Here is a 17,916-nt window from a genome sequence, read left to right as displayed (position 1 = left end):
GGTGTATTTTATCCACAATCATAGCTGTACAGTAGATATATCTAGAGAAAAACCCAAACTCTTACAATTGAATCTCCAGAATAATGTTTATTGCTCTTGAAGATATTACTCTTTAATTTTTTGTTCCAGTCATCCTTTCTGTTTTTAATTTCACAATAAAACAAAGAAAACTTTACTGTAAGGTAAATGGTATTTTTCTTTTGCGTGTGTAGCCTACACACAAATACACAAAGTCTATGTACAGCTGCAATCTCCTTTAGTACGGGCAAGTCAGGGACTACAAAGCAGACCAGCCATTATATAACAACTCATCTTATCTAAAATCAGATAAGAACTTACTTATGACCCAGAAGAATATTGTTGGCACTGGTTAGTAAAATTTCTTTTTTATACGTATCCCTAAAGAACAAACCTGTTCTGGACTAGCTCATGTTTCACTGTCCCTAAATTGTTTCAAACAGTTAATCCACAAGTGTCATTGGGCTCCTATTTATTGTCTTTACATTCAAATAGGATATTTATCCTTCCCTGTTTAACATAATAAACATTTACGTGTAAGAAAGTACAGTTTTGCTCATTATTATTTGCATTTGATTATATTATGTCAACGAATTGTTGAAAAAAAATCCAGTAAGATCATATTTTAGTGAGTTTCTGAGGAAAAAAAAATCATAGGGCAGGGAGAAGAGAAAGCAGATAAACATTTGCACACCCCCCGTCTAAGCTCTATCTTTATGAGCAATGTACTAAAATCAGTGCTCATTCTGTCAACTTTGGATCACTACACATATTTAGGCTACTTATCAATGTCCTTGTCTTATAAATCACTCTTAATTTAGGTACAGAGTAAAATGACACCAATACAGCTATCCCATATAGCAACAGTAATTAAACATAATGTACACATTAATAAAATATATACAATGAAATAGATACAAACTTTAAATATTCACTGACATGAGCCGTACGAGTATGTCTCTCATTCTTATAAAGTTTTTGACAGTTTAAAAAAAGTCATGTAACATGGATGGGACATAAACGTTAACACAATTAAATAAATAAATAAATACAAATAAATGAATAAATAAATAAATAGTTTTTTCTTAAATTAAAATGTTTCTTTCCAGAAACTATGGAGCACTTATATATCTATATATAACCACAAGATGGCAATATTTGACCATAAATTTATCTGAACACAATTAAGTGCTTTATTGCAACACACCTAAATCTTGTGTTACACACTTCAACTGAATATTGTATTGCAGAGCTTTGTATTAAAAACTTTTGAAAGGGTCTGTGAAGTACACCAAGCAGAACTTACGGCCTATCTCATCAGGGCAAGAATGCAGTGCAATTTAAAAGTTTTTTAATAAAAGATATGCATATTCCTTTACTGTGCTGTCTTAGAATAAAAATAGTATAATCACCACTCTTTATATTAACAAAGAATGAGAATGTTTTAAGATTAGCCTATTTAAACATAATCTGAAAATGCTGCTTTTTGTGCTGCACTATCACTCTGAACAATAGTCTCAGAATGACTAAGGTTGCATTAAGAGTATTATTTCAGATCATTTGACACTATGGTGTTCACAGAAATTAAAATCTCCAATATTTGAAATGTGTGAGCGAGGAGTGACTTAAGTGGAGTCACCAGAACCGAAAAATTAAATAAAATGGGAATATACAGCATTATTTCACAAATGCAGGAATACGCAGAGAGAAAAGAGAAAGAGAGAACATTCAAGACATCAAAAGTCACATAACAGACCATATTAACTGTGAGCAAGTTTAAGTGTCTCTGTTTCCCTGTGCCTGAGTGAGGGAGAGAGTGGTGGAGGAATGGATGAAGGTGGAGGAGTTAGGGGCACCAGGCTTTTAAGGGGATGTGGAGACACAGGTGGAGGAAGAGAAGAGAGAGGGGGCAAGCCTCCACCTACGCCCCCAGATTTGGCTTCTAGGAGGTGCGAGCGAGCACCTAGCCCTGACTCCTTCCCCAAAGCGAAGTCCGGCTCGTTTTCATTCTCTGAGCTGCAGTCGCTCAGGTCTGTGATTTCCAGCTCCGAGTCAGATTCTGGATCCTGCTTTACACTCTTTCTCCGCTCAGAAGGGCTCTGACGACCTCCTCCTCCGCCTCCCACTCCAACTCCTCCCAAACCTAGGCCGAGGCCTAAACCCAAGCCCAAGCCAAGACCACCTGCTACAGGGATGCCAGGGTTGGTCTCTCCTCTTTCCCGGTCACCCAAACCTGTACCCCCATTTCCCAGCTCTGTCCGGCCAACTGGCAGGCTCCCTGGGTATGGTGGGATGCAAAGTCTGGGAGGCTGACCACCTGCTGAGCCATTTGTTCCTGTCTGTGTGCGTTCTGCCCCGGTTGTGTCTCCAGGGGGTAAGAGTGAAGAGAAGGGGTGTGGTAGCTGAGACAGGCTGGACTGCAGTGGGTTGGGGTAGAAGTGCGAGGAGTAAAGGGAGCCCGGGGGCAATTTGGGACAGTTGTTCAGAGAAAAGGCCCCAGGGAGATAAGGGTTGAAGCCCCAGGGGTAGTCGAAAGAGGGATTCCGCGGATAAGGACCCAACAGGGATGGAGGTTTGGAGTAACATGGAGCCCCTGTGGGAGAAATTGACAAACCAGTGTTAATGGTTAAGATCAGATGTTAAGGTTCTTTTAGAGGACAGGATTGACTAAAGAACAGTGAATGCCGATGCATTCATGTTTTAGTTTTGGAAAACATTTTGAAAAAAGTCTATTTAGTGTATTATAAAAACCACAACATTTTTAAAGAATTTTCCTTTAACAAAGAAAATCATATGGTTCATTCCTGATAATGTTTGTCCTAAACAGCATTCAAAATTAGATTTTGTATTTCCCTAATCATAGTATAGTAAAATGTGCATCCCTCAAGTACCCAGATGGTCTACTATTCTCAATGAAAATTTGAAGGGCAGATTCATGCACGCTTGTGAGAGGGAGAAGTTTAGTGAAGCAACACTGAATAAAATTTTAGAATTGAAATGAATTAAGGGAAGCTGAAATGCAAAAAGGAACTGTACTTTGATGTATGTGATTATTAACCTCCTAGGACTTTTTTTACTTCCCCGGCTAAAAAGTCTGGGTTTTTTTCTCCTAGGGGGTTTTTCAACCCGGGAAGGCAGCCTTCTTGGGCTTAACTTAGCACCCTCTTCTTTACGTTACATTAGTAATACGCACGCTTATAATGTTGATTCATAGCCGCAGCAAATTTAGCTGCTTGTACTATCGTGTATTATGTTGTGCTATCTGTCGATTTTCTGTGCTTTCCACTGCTTCTATTAATGTAAAGCTGCTTTGAAACAATCACCAATTGTGAAAAGCGCTATATACATAAAATTGAATTGAATTGAATTATTAACGGTCACAATATTATCAATAAAACAAAGGTCACTATCGTTAAGAGCTAATTATTCAAAACTTATTGGCTATGAATTCAAATGTTGCTATTTTTCTATCCACCTTAATTTTAGCGCCACATTTACGCACCAGAGCTGAATGTGGATGTGGATCATGTACACCCATGGTTTATATTCAAACACATCCATCCAGTAAAACCTAGAAACTGCCAGTTAACAATAAATACAATAATTGTTAAAAACAACTAATATCACGCTGATAAAAATATGCTGGTTTATTTTATTTCTGCTATTATATTTTTACAAAAATGTTTTTTTTTTCTTTTTAAAACAAATTACAGTACAGAATATATATGACATGAACTGCTTATTAGTTTATGTTTTTTATAATAGTTCTTTATGTTTTTGCACATATTTATGTTATGTTTTTTATTAAAAAGCACACAATTTATTAATTATCTGATCATGTCTCCCTAAGAAGCGATGTATATTTTGTATAAAAACCAAACCAAAACTAAAAAAAATCTAATGGTGAATATCTTTATAATTATTTGTACTCATTTTCAAATAATTATAATGTGTTGAATGAGATAGATACTGCTGCTGACTGTCAAGAGGAAGTGCCACATTCACGTGATTAGCACAGAAACTCGAATATTATGACAGTCAATTAAAAATTACCATGGGCACAGTTGAGACATTTAAACAGACAAATTTGTGTTTTTAACATTTTCAGGCATATATTATATTACATGTAAAAACACTCGACTGACTTTCCCACTGTGCAGGTATGCCTTTGTACTTTTATAGTTGCACATTGAAGACCTGGCAACTTCGAGTAACAATACACTGAATATATCTTCATATGATATATCCGGGCCACTTCTTTTTTTCATCCTCCCACTGGGTTTTACATGCCGGTTGTAGTAATATTTACCATAATAGTTTTTAATCATGTTTTGTGTGCATTGTTTTCTACCAGCCAGCTATTGAAACTGAAGTCTCGCACAAAAGAAAGAGAAACACGTCCTATAACTTAATTCCACATTCCACAAAATAAGGTGGATAGTATAAGCATATAGAAACGCATGTAAGTTACAAAAATGCACAGTAATTAATAATAAATAAGTTTACATACTATATTTACATAGTAAATAATCATAAAACCTTTAATGTAAAAATCAAAGGAGACTTATCCAATATAGCACTTTTAATCACTTTGTTTATCCAGTTTTATCCTGATATCATTCCGGTTTTTCATTTCTTTCTAATCCTCTTTTCACTCTCTTCATTCCTTTCTCTCCCTCTCTTTTCATCTTCTCACCATCTCTCTGTGTTATTTGCTATGCAGGGCTAATTTGACAGTGCTAGAGTAAATGTGTGTGTGTGTGTGTGTGTGTGTGTGTGTGTGTGTGTGTGTGTGTGTGTGTGTGTGTGTGTGTGTGTGTGTGTGTGTGTGTGTGTGTGTGTATAGGGCCAGGAGTAGCTGGCAGACACATGAATATTGAATCAGTCAGGCAGGCCTCACTTGCTTATGAAAACACAGTAATGGGCGCCCACAGGCCACAAACTGAAGCCTGCACCCTCAATTAGGGCCTTCCTGCTTGGGAAAGGATTAGGACAGGGCGTACACATGGGAAGTAGAAAGGGGTAAGGAGAGGAGGAGGGCGAAACAGGACCTCAGGACAAACAAAGTTGGGAGGGGGTCTTGTGAGGTGGTGAGTCATATAGACATGCGCACGACCCCTCATACATTCTGATACACTGATGTTTCGATGTACATTCTGCACAATCAGAACGACAAAGAAGTGTATGCATAATGTATATACACACACAGTTCTTTATTGTAAATACATGCAGAGGGGTTGTTTATATGCAGGAGAAAATGACAAACAGTTTTTTATATGTATTCTCTATTAATTATGTTTCGATACTAAGATATAATATTTGTTAAATGCCTCACCTGAGCCAAGAAAAGGAAAAGTGTCTAATCTCAGCTTGTCCCCATCAGGCCCCGGGGCCCCTGCACCACGCTCGAACAAAGAGGGCCCTCGACCCGATTCAGGCAAACGAGGGAATAAAGACTGAAGGGCCTGGGAAAGATGATAGTAAGAGAGTAGTAGACTTGAGATTTGATTGATGAATGAATTTAAATGATTTAAATGACATAGCTTATTAAAAAGAAATTATATTAATATTACCACCAATAAAATCAGTTTTGCATTGTAAATAAAATTAACATAATCATGACAGTGATAATTGCAATGTTTATTCACTATCATTAGGATAATTAGGTTAAATCATTAAATGAATCATCTGCCTAGATTGAAGCAACCAAGAGTTCACACCAGGTATTAAAAAACACACCATCAAGAATAAGATTAAACTATCATGATATCTGCCAAAACATATTATCCAAAATACTTCATAATACAGGCCACAAAGAGATTTGACTTTGGGAGCAGATTAGTAAAGGGTGGTCAGGGATACAACTCAATAAAGGAAACGTGGAAAGTGATCAATAATTTCTGTCACTCTTCTCAAGTGAGAATGAGAAGATCAGGACTCTACTTCCAAGCTACGTAATCTCAATTGCTTGGAAAAACTGCTTTAATTACATGAAAGTGATCTGCCACTGCCACTTTCCCTTTCATTTCTAACATTTCTTTCATTTTCAATCAATGGCAGTGATGAATACGCCATCCAAGAGAGAGATGAGAAAGGGGATAATGTCTTTCTTTGTTTTAAGGCCCTTAATGCCCTCTGTGACATTGTCTACTTTCTTCTTCACCTTTCGTTTTTTCTTTCCCCTCTTTTTATTTATATCTGTCTCCTTCAGTCACCTCTAGTCAGGACGTAGAGCAGATAACTTTCTCAAAGAAGGACCCAAGTAGATATTTTGCTGCTGGTATTCATGGTCAAATTGAGAAAAAAACGTATACTTTTAAAGACTGTGACTTTTATGCTAAAATAATCTGTCAATATCTATTGAACTATTGTGTAGTGTAAAGATCTAAACTTAAGGTAAGGTCATGTATTAAAAAAGAACATTTATATACATTTATGATTTACCTCTGTTATTCAACAGATAACATTTTTAGTAAAGGTATAGGATTGATTGAAGGCAAATAATGGCAACAATACCCGAGCAATTACAGGCAGTAATAAAGTATTGAAAATGAAATTAAATAAATACATTTCATCCGCAGTCTATGTAGAAACATACCTACATACTGATTGACTCTACAATCAATAGCTTCCCTCACATCAAAGGTAACGCAGGGAGCTTTACACAGTACGGATCAAAAATATATCAATCATTAAACACCGGCAATAGAGCAGTTATTATCGCCATTCATGCTTTTGTCTGTGTTCATTCTTCTGTTTTATCAGGCAAATTATGTTACGCTTGTATAGATATACGCTTGTATTGTATACCTCAGGAGTGACAGGGCTGCAGTCTGGCGTGGCGGTCCCTCCATTGAAGTGGTTCTGGGCCAGCAGGAAGGGAGAACTGGCCATGTCCAACAGCGGGTAATTCACCAAAACAACCTTACTGAAGTTGAATTTGTAGGTGAAGCGCTTGCCTTTAGTTTTGTGCAAAATACGTTTATTGTAGTAATACCTGCAGTGAAGAAAATGAAGAAGTGAGACAGAGGATTCACAGTAAACAGCAAATGTTTATGAATGCAGTGATCTTTTAAAATCCTAATCGGATGAATCACTTGTGACATGAATTCAAGACTTTGGAATGAGTTGCCCTCATCTATCCGATTAGCTCCCTCTGTGTTCACTTTTAAGTCAAGATTAAAAACCTATCTGTTTGATAAAGCTTTTATTTCTGGTTGAAGGACTGTGTTTTACCATGATTTAACTTATAGTTTTATTTTATTTTAAATTATTTTAAATATTGATTATGGTTCTTTTTAGTTTTTAAATATGGACTTTAAACTTTTATTTTTAATCTTACTGTGCAAATGTGGTGTATGTTTCTATGTAAAGCACATTGGTCAACCATGTGTTGTGAAAATGGTGCTATACAAATAAAATTGACATTGACATTGACATTGACATGAATTAATGGGGGTAAAGGCTGCCTGCACCTCCACTAAAAACTAATTCCAGGGTCATGGCCTTCATTCTGGAATGCCAGCTTCCTGTTCCAGACAATGATGAGCAATCCCGACCGCTTAGATTTCCCTCAACATCACACGGCTTCGTGCCTCTTACGATGTGAACCCAGTTGGACGTAAACGATAGATTATCTATCCATACTCTTTCAAGTCATTTTCATTGACCATCACACGTTTGCGCTCATCATGAGCATCAGAGCTTCGGGGATGCTAACCTGTGCACGAGACGGTGGCTCTTTAATCTCAGCACACTTTATGCTTGACTTCACCCTACCCAGTCCAGCAGCCTACACGAGTAACCATGATGCACGATAATTTGTACGCTTTTACTTTATGTGGCAATTGTGCCCCTTAATTGAGCAATTAAGCAAGGCTAATAAACGAGGCTAATTATGGCCTGTGCCTATTCATAACAATTAGTGGCCAGCGACAGCATCTATTAAAGTCAGGGTGGGGGGAGGACCGGAGCGATAAAGGAAAAGCGATGAGAAATGGAAAAGCATAAAAGTTATTTGCACGAATAGGAAAAGTCAAAAAAGGGAGTCTTTGCAAATACTACTTTAACAAGGGGTCTCAAAGTGCAAACTTTTTTTAAGTATTCTTTATATGAACATCTTTTAAGAGAACATCCAAAAACCATTTAGATGTTCAAAGATTTTACCAAGTCAACCATATTGATGTTTTTTTTATTTTTTTTTGAAGGGAGCCATCATTTTATATATATATATATATATATATATATATATATATATATATATATATATATATATATATATATATATATATATATATATATATATATATATATATATATATATATATATATATATATATATATATATATATATATATATATGCACATACCATCTTGTGTGAAGGATTTGAGGCATTTGCTGGGTATTACACAGTCATTTCGCTTTATGCATCTGGCAGACACTTTTATCCAAAGTTTTTTTTTTCTTTTATTAGTATGTGTATTCACTTAGATCGAACCCATGACGTTTGCTTTGCTGAAAAAGTGCTCTACCATTTAAACTACAGGAACACCAATGCAAGACTAGCACACACACAACCACACAAGGAGCCGATAAACACACTGTACCTAGCAAAGCACTTTATCTAAAATAAACATATTGTATGACTTCAAAGAACAATAAATGCAACAATTAAACATTCACACAGAATCTGAATATGAATATGTAATGCACACACGCCGTGCCTACTGTACCTCAGTGCTCGACTGAGCTTGTCATAGTTCATGTGAGGTTTGCACTTCCGAATGCCCCACAGTCTTGCCACCTCGTCTGGGTCTTTGATCACAAATTCACCATAGTCTCCCTGCCAGGCAATCACCCCCTGGTATTCCTCCTTCTGCAGCAGTTCCAGGATAAAATGCCACAGCTGGATCTGCCTGGAGCCTGGGCTTGACTCCGGCTTATAGGCCCAGTCAGGGAAAGCGATGCCTGAGGAAAGAGAGGCAAGTAAGCGAAGGGATTCAGATAAGCCCTGTTGGTTTAGTTACTTGCTAAGAGCATTCCTATCTAAATAACTGATGAACCAATAGGCAGTGAGACTTGTTTAATGGGATATTATCAGAGGGTCAACAGTAAGTCTACTGTTACTTATACAAAAACAGCATCTTTGAAACTGGCATAGGATGTAGGCTATACATACCCATAGAATTATGTTTTTATCATTAATCAATTGTTGGTAATTGCAAATATGGGTAAATATTGGACAGAAAACATGCTGGGTTAAACATGACCCAATGTTGGTTTGTTGTTATGCAACCATGCGGTATAATCACCCAGCTGATGGGTTAAAACAACCCAGCATCGGGTCAATTTTAAACCAGCGGTGTGTTCTGTCCAATATTTACCCATTATGCATGAGTCAAAAATAACCCAGCCATTTTTAGAGTGTGTGTAATATGGACCAGAGGCATGTTTAATATCTAGTCATCCTACAGTTTTTTAATATACAGTGAACTATTACTGAAGAAAACAGGTGTTTACATTGAATTGAATGAACCAGTGTCTCTTCCAGTCTCTCACCTGGTGTCCAGAGGGCTGGGACAGGTGGCGTGAGCAGCAGGTCACTAACACAGTTACAGTCCATACCTCCACTACACCTGCATTCACACAGATGGACAGAAAAAGCGAGTGAGAACCGTTTGATATCAACAAGCACAGCAAGGCTAAAGACAAGAGCATAATACTTTGGCTCAACAAATTTGTGTCATGTGCTTGCCGACCACAACACACCAGTGTGTCAGAGTACTCTGTTGTAAACCATGAGGGCATGTCATTCCAGTGGCCTCTGAAATCAATCAATGCCTTTTTTATTTGAAGGGTTTCTTTAAATATGATTGCCGAAGGCCGCCCCTTCAGCCATGCAGAAGATCACTGAGCATTTTTTCACAAAGAGCAACGATAAAAAGACCCTGTCTCGAGCAGAACATCCACACATTAATCCATACAGCCTTGTATGCATAGTTCTTTACGTATTAAAACCAGGCAATTATGATGAAAACAAATGTTAAGTGCAATGACGTGTCTCATTATTACGTTTTAGACAATTCATTAATTTGATAACATATGTGAATTATATACTTTAAATGAAGACAGTAAACAGTCTTGGTTGGTTGTTTCAGATGTTATGTACACACAAATAACTTCAAAGCAGGATATCAAAAATCATTGAAGATTGCATCTGCTATCAAAACAACTGGGAGCCTCCGTAAAGATCCATCTCTCCATGCAGCAATTCAGTATACATGGCTAGAGAAATTCAATCTCTCTTCAGCCATCACAATTTCATAAAGGTTGTTTTACAAAGCTCGGGTGGAAGAAAAAGCAGCCGGTACAAGGGTGTCTTTAATGCTGGCCTCTCCCTCTCCCCTCTCCTATCTCACTCTATTTAATTATGCTCTGTGAATTTTGGATCTTCCCTCCAGCATTGAAATGGAACGTGAATTATTGAGGTGTGTTTGTATAAATTATTATTACTAACTCCAGGCACTTCTCTCTTACAAACACACACGCACGCACACACATTCCCTTTGTTACTTTTACTCTTTGGACCGTCCACTTCTCCCCCACTCGCCACCTCCAGCACCAACTACACATTTCATTGTTTTTTTAAGCATTCATCTTTTGTTATTTCTATTTTGGAGTATCTTTCCTTATCTACTAAAGCTTGTGAATATCAATTATGTTATACCCTTGTTAATAAGGCAAATTTGAGGTTGGGTAGCTCATGTAGAAAAACATGTGTTTGATGTGACTCCCAAGAAAAGCATTTTGGGAAAAATGCAATGTAGGTTAAAAACACTTGTGTAAATGTCACCACTGCATGTAAACATAAATGTATACTTTTATATTTATAATTTTTTGTTACAATAATAATTCTGTGTTTGTGCTACAAGTGCTACAAGTTTATCCATTTCGTATACAGCCCAGCAAAAATGCATCTATACCGTATAAATGAAAGATTAGTAAGAATTAAGTCAGCTATCATCATCTGCCTTTTTGTGAAATCTATACTCGCTGCCTATCGGCCAGTCTATCCATTCAAAGGAAACCTGGCCTTCCTACCTGCCCGTGCACTCGTCTTCACTCACTCCCTCTCTTTCTCTCCCCTGTATGTTGTGCTGCTGCTCAGTAATTTTTCGTTTGATTTCGGAGGTAATGCATTTTTTACAAATCAAAGAGGAAGTCTGGACGCCCCCTCCCCTTCTCTCGTTCTCCTTCTTTTGCCCTGCTTTTCCCCTCCAGGCCAGTGAGGAGATAAAGGAGCCCCCATCATTTCCTTGTTAGTTTTGATTTGGGCAGCACAGGGCTTTCAAGTTCTCCCCATCACCCCCAGAAACATTATAACTAGCAGCCAAGGGAATACATCTTCTCACAATCTCCTAGATATGAAGACACTGATTCAGGGTGTGCAAAATCCCCACACTTGCACACATACAAAAAAAAACTCAGATAAAAAGATGGATGGGTGTGTCATATAGCCCAAGCAACTTAAAAAGAAAAGTTTAAGTTTTCTGTAACAGGTACCTATCATCACAGCAATGTAATAAACTGTAGAGAGAGTGGACATACATTTGTTCTTGCATACACAAAAAACGATTTTTGAAAGTTAAAAATGTATACATTTAAAGGCAATATGGTCTCGTTTAACTACTAAATTAATATAAGTTTATGGTTTAAAATTAAAAATATTTTTGGTGTTTGTAAAATAATTTGAATCATTTACTAAATATGATCCCAATAAATTTCCATCTTCTTACAAAACAGTGAAAAATAAATTGGTATTATTGCAAACATAACTGCATTTAAAAACAAGCACTGATTGTGTATTCTTAATCGAGAAGGCCTAGAGATTTAACATGTTTACCACTGTGATTCATTACATATTGTAAAAAGCTGTTGATTACTCTATACCACGGGGCTGTTGAATGTTGGGGCTGAGAAATGTTCGATGGCTATTGATATTTTTTAATAACCGCACACATAACCTTTAAAAATGTCTTAAAATAGGCACCAGAGCAATATTTTTGGAAACCGTGGTATAAGCGGAATAATTGACTCTGGTCCTTTGAATTATAAGAAAATAATGCACACTCACGGGGTAATGGCACTCTGCGAACCACCTTGGGTGTGCATTATTTTGGAATAATTCAACTGCCCGTCGTCAATTATTCCTTACATGTTTGGGAAAAAAATAGGACCGGGTTGTGTTTGAACCACAAAAAAAAGGTGAGGACCTTCAGAAGTTAATCAAGAGTAAGGTAAAAGAGGACCAGAAAGAGAATCATATTAACAGATGACAGATGTTATTTCTAGTTTAAGAAACAGATAGATGGACAGCAGGGTTCTCTGTGTGAGACACTGGGGGAATGGGATAAGTTTCAGTCCCTCTCAATCTCTTCTCCTAGGACATGAAACAAACCATCCCAGTTTGTGTCATCTTTCTGGTTTGAAATATGCTGCCATTGAAAGGGGACTTTCTGAACACCCTCTCTCCCCCACTGTTCCTTCCTCTTTCCTTCTTTTACTTTTTCCCAATCTCTCGGTTTCTCTCGACTCTGCTCTGACAGTCTGCACAGCCTCAGGGTCAAAGAACAGAGGAACTGGCTGGTGTGTTTGTTAAAAGAAGAAGGAGAGTGAGAGCAGAGGAAGACAGGGGTAGAGACGGTCAAGATGGTGCACTCAGGATGGTACTCAGTCGGACAAATTGAGAACATTAAAGAGAAAAAAGATGAAAAAATTTGGGCTCCTATATAAACTTAATGGTAGACTTGGATAATTAAGAATTTGCATGTTAGGCCTACTAACAAATTATATAGCAGAGAAATGTACACATATTTATTTAAATTTCAGAATATCAGGTGATATGTCCTATGTAGCACACTCTTTAACATACAGTTCTTTGCAGCGTTGCCATAGAAGAAACATTTTTGGGCTCTTAAAATAGTCTTTTCTTTATAACCTTATTCCTCTTCAAAGCACTTTTGTGCCAAAAGAGGTTCTGTTGATTTTGAAGGTTTTTATGGAAGCGTACATTCTAAAACAATCGCTGCTAAATAGCACTAAAAGTGGTTTACTGGTTCGTAATTATGGTGGAACCATTTTAGGTCCCCTATATTACCTATGTAGAACCATCTGCTAGTGGTGCTATATCACCCTTGCATGGTTCTCCATAGGAGCTACAGTATATAGCACTAAAATTGGTTCCCCTATGATTATGAGCTTTTGGTGCTAGATAGCAGCATTTTATTTTCGTCCTTATTTTAAGTGTGTATGCAAAGAGAAGGACATTGGAGAACATATTAATTTTTCTTTACGTTTCAAATACTTTGAAAGAAAAGGTAAAATCTTGCAATGTAATCTGAAATGTAAGTTTTTGCTTCCCTTATGACTATTGCAAAAGGCAAGCTGGCAACCACACTTGGGTATTCTGACATGGATGTGCTATCTTTCAAACCAGCTGGCTTAGACACGAAACCCCATAATTGAGATAATAAGGTAGAGAGAGTTGAAGCGGAGTATCGGAATTCGACAGACGAATAAGAGAGCTTGAAACTTGGAAAAAAGGTGGAACAGAACTTGTTCAACTTTTAACAGAGATGATAGGAGCTGGTATGCAATGGTATCAGTTTCTTATAGAACATCGGACTTAAGATACAAGAAAAAGAACGGGGAAAAGACGAAGAAAAAGTATCAATCGATAGGGTTAAATTATGCATCGTCATTAATTATCGATCGCTCTCCGTTGCCGGCTCGTCCGCCTCGCGCCCGAGTTGAAAGGAGGGAAAGCGCGCTTTATTAAAACCGGCTCGAGCCTCATTGTTTCATGTCCCGCGGCAAAGAAAAAGCTCGAGCTCGGTTCTGCCCGCGCCAGTGAAAAATATACACACACATTGCCCCCCTTAAAGCTCTCTTTCTCTCCTCTCCCTCGCTCGCTCTCCCTCCCGACGAGCGGGAGAGCTTTGGGGAGCCTCGTACGGTGTTCACGGGGCGGCTGCGTCTCGCGTGGATCGATGTGGGATCAATGGCTCTCGCTGACTAATAGCCAGAGAGTGCCTTTGATCTCGCGGCTGAGAGATCAAAACCTGAGCGAGGGTGAAGAGAGAAGGGAAGAGAAAAAGGAAAATGCGCCAGAGCGCGCGGACCTTAAACTTCGCACAAACACTCGCGCAGCGCTCAGTCTTCGTCAACACGTGCTGTCGCCCTGCGAGGTGACATCACAGCACTTTGCGATCATTCCTGAAAGGATATTTGTTATTTGCTAATCAATTGCACATTAAATTGTTGAACATAATTCTTAAAATATATTTCGAATATGATTGTTAGATTTTCTTTTTTATATTTGGAACGTTCGCTTTTGAACTAAAATAAATATTGATTGAAAAACAGCATCATTTCAGCATAAAATTCGGTAGGTTACTGTAAGAGTGTAGCTACTCTATAGGCCTACGTAAAGATTGTTGTGTAACTCTTCGACAGCAGGATAAAATCTAGGTATTTTTTAAATGCCTACATATAATTTGTCTTTTTCCTTCAGGTATATATGATTTTTACTTCTAAGATTACCAAAATGAAGAGACATGCTGTATTGCTAGTAAATAGAAAAATTCCAAAATAGTGTTAAAATGGAGTGGGGAAGCCTTTTGGTTCTGCTTAATATTAAATGCTGAGAAAGAGACAGAAAAAGAATGAGAGGGAAAAGTGAGAACCTTGTTCCTGAAGTGAAAAGGGGAGCAGACCGCTCAAGGTCTTGTGATCACAGCAATTTAAATGTGAAGTTCACCATCAGAGCAGTTCTTTATCAAACAGTCTAAAAAAAGAAGCTCAGAGTTAGGGGTGTAAATGAATCCTATTTAATGTGTGTCCTTCATATCATTATCGTTTAAAATATAAAGTAGGCCTACATGTAGGCCACTGTTTTACAGGACAGAATATACAGCCGTCGATCTTAAAAGCCATTGCTCCTCATTTCTATCTACTTTCTATCCCCCTCTCTCTTTATCCCTCCTCCCTCTGGTCAGCGAGTTACTCTCTCTATCGCTCTCACTTCCCGAATTAACCACTCAAGAAGTCACCACCGACTCAATCAATAGCTCATACATAAACCTGCTATAATCGCTCCACATGCCTGTCTGTCTGCCCCCCATCCCTCGATCGTTACCCCTTCATTCTTCCTCTCACACATTTCCTCTGTCGTCTCACCCTGTCTTTCTTACTGCTTCCTTCTAATAACTGCCTGTTTTTATTTGTATACAAATATTGCCTACAAACTATAACCTGACCTTTGTGTTGTTGTGCATGAGCAAATTAATGCGATACGTTATTTGCCTTTTCAGAGACAGTCTACACTCCAGAGAAATGGCATTTTGGGATTTCCTCATCTCCACTGTGCCATCTGTGATGCACTTGACACTCTTGCCTGCATTCTGTAGTCTCTACACTAGGAGGTGAGTTGCGCAGTTTTGACTTTAACAGTTTGGTTAAATTTATAGCCCAGTGTTGCAGTAAAGAGCTGCCTGATTCAAGATGTGCCCACAAACCTGTATGGTAATTAACCAGTGAGAGTAACTAAAATTGTGACTGATAAAAGTCAATGAATATATCAACTGTTTAAGTATGCAATATCAAGTTTTTTTTATCTTGATGTGTCATTTGTGCCAAAGGAAATTTAAACTGGATGCCCTCACAACCCCTACCCCTCAATCTCTTGCTGATCATCTTACATTCAGACAGAGAGAGAGAGAGAGAGAGAGAGAGAGAGAGAGAGAGAGAGAGAGAGAGAGAGAGAGAGAGAGAGAGAGAGAGAGAGAGAGAGAGAGAGAGAGAGAGAGAATTTGAAGATTACACACGAATAGGCCCCTGCTCATATTCCCTGATCTCAGCCTCTCTTTCCCTCTGTCTCTGTTTCAAACTCTTTGATTCCATGGAGCGGTTTGATCTGCGCGAGAGCGAGTTTTGTAAACACATTTTTGCGATCATATAGCCATGGGCAAAGGGAGAGCAAAGCGCGTATAAATAAGGGAGAGAGAGTGAGTATGGCAAAGCATGGAGAGAGCGACGTTTAATGAGAGGCTCAAGTGGAAAGGCGCACGGACGGATTTAAGCTTACGTAGAAATTAGAGAAACATGGAGAAATGAGGCTTCCCCGTCGGTTGATGAAATATAATGTAATAGTAGATGGCTGGCTCGCCTTTTAAACAAACAGCTCATGAGAAAAGTGGTGTAGAGTATCTAAATCGACATCTCCCCACGGAGAAAGAGAACAATTTTGTAGCAGAGACATAGCAATCACAAGCAAGGACAGACACAAACACATTACGGTGAGAGCAAATAAAGAGAAAACCTCGGTGAAAAACGAATTCGGTGCGAGCTAAACTAATAAATGTGCGCAGTCCTATTCTTTTCTCAGTTTCTTTTCTGCACATCGTCGACGCGAGCTGCTAATTCGTTTTACTTCGATTGGTAGCGCAATAATAGTGCTAACCCGTCGCCTCCGTCTACCATACTGTAGAGACTTCAGATCAGATCTCATTCAGGAGGGAAGACGCTTCATGTCACGGCTATAAAACAAACTATTATATTTATTATAGTAATTTGCTTACATAAGATGTTTACGTGTTTGCACAAACACTACAAGGAACACTTATTCGCGTTTTTAAAAACTAAGCTATAGCCTACTTTAAGTGTCTTTAGTTTTACACTTGAAAGTATTTTGGAACAGGGAAAAAGGACGCAATTATTGTAAGTATGGCTAATTTCACTTTTACTCATGTTGAATTAACATTTTGCCAAAGTTATGGCGAGTTTGTAAATAAATGCCATTATTATTTTGTCAGTGATCTCCCCCCATAAATTCATTGATGCAGGACAAGTAGGCCTATTTATGGCTTTTACGACCCATCTTTTTATTTTATGAAGTTATTTATTAAAGCGCATTATAAAGCCATATAGCCTACTGTTTATTTACACTTCCTAAAATCCCAAATGAATATGCCTGAGACCCTTGAGCATGTACAGTTACGAAGAAAATGAAAGATTTTCTTTTCTTGCCTCTTTAGTCTGAGCTTTCTCTGCGGTTTTAAACACGAATAGCTTTGAGCAGTGAGTGTCTCTCTGTTCGGCAGAGGTGGTGTGCGCGCGCGCGCTTACTTTCTTCCTGTTGTATTCTCTGTCCGGGGAATTGTTTTCAACATTCACAAACACATCGCAAATACCCGCCGGCTTCACAGTATCGATTTCTAATTAGACGGCAGGATAATCGTTGGAGAGAAAGAGATGAAAAAGGGAAGAGGGGTGGCAAGAAAAAATAAATATATAAATAAAAGGGCCCCGTGATTAACTGAATTAATAAGAAAGGTACAAAAAGCATTTTCTTTCTTTTACATTAATATTTTTACTTTTTACGAAAACCAGAATATAAATTTTACAGAACGTAGAAGTGCACAATTTCTGGAGTTATAAGCGTACCAAAATAATACCAAACCAGGAATTTGTTGCTCCAGCAAGGAAACGTTGCGGAAATAGTGCGAAATGCTGCGGGTATATATTATTGTCAAATTAAATAAATATAATTAATAGAAGAAAAGTTTGAAAAGAAAGGGAGTTTTTTAAATACGGACAACTACATACAGAATAAGGGATTTTAGTGAGTAAACTTCTTATATGTGATCAGTTTAAGTGGCTCTGCAGTTACCAATTGTTGTGCCTTTTCGTTTTGTTGGATGCAAACAGAGCAAAATCAATGACCTGCAAAAGCGCTCTACTGAACATCTGTATACAGTTGAAAAGCATTAGGCCCTATGTACATTTATAGATAATATGGTTTTAAAGCAATGTGTAAATTAAACTGCCGTTTTGCGCAT

At 38.0% G+C, this 17,916-nt stretch overlaps 1 protein-coding gene across 4 annotated transcripts in view; it reads right to left on the bottom strand.

Moving 5' to 3' along the window:
* Positions 1–67: 67 nt before the first annotated feature.
* The window catches only part of erfl1 (Ets2 repressor factor like 1), a 70,070-nt gene continuing 52,221 nt past the window's right edge, over positions 68–17,916 (bottom strand). For all 4 annotated transcript variants that reach the window (XM_073811599.1, XM_073811600.1, XM_065260747.2 and 1 more), the window contains 5 exons: positions 9,578–9,654; positions 8,752–8,986; positions 6,829–7,015; positions 5,354–5,483; positions 68–2,611 (listed from right to left, as the gene is read on the bottom strand). In XM_073811599.1, the coding sequence (XP_073667700.1) occupies positions 1,779–2,611; positions 5,354–5,483; positions 6,829–7,015; positions 8,752–8,986; positions 9,578–9,641 (1,449 nt within the window). In that variant the 5' untranslated portion in view covers positions 9,642–9,654 and the 3' untranslated portion in view covers positions 68–1,778. The remainder of the gene's footprint in view (positions 2,612–5,353; positions 5,484–6,828; positions 7,016–8,751; positions 8,987–9,577; positions 9,655–17,916) is intronic.

This window comes from Paramisgurnus dabryanus, chromosome 13 (assembly GCF_030506205.2).
Source record: "Paramisgurnus dabryanus chromosome 13, PD_genome_1.1, whole genome shotgun sequence".
Classification (NCBI taxonomy): Eukaryota; Metazoa; Chordata; class Actinopteri; order Cypriniformes; family Cobitidae; genus Paramisgurnus; species Paramisgurnus dabryanus.
Note: the sequence above shows the minus strand (reverse complement) of the source record. Positions and strands in the feature narration are given on the sequence as shown.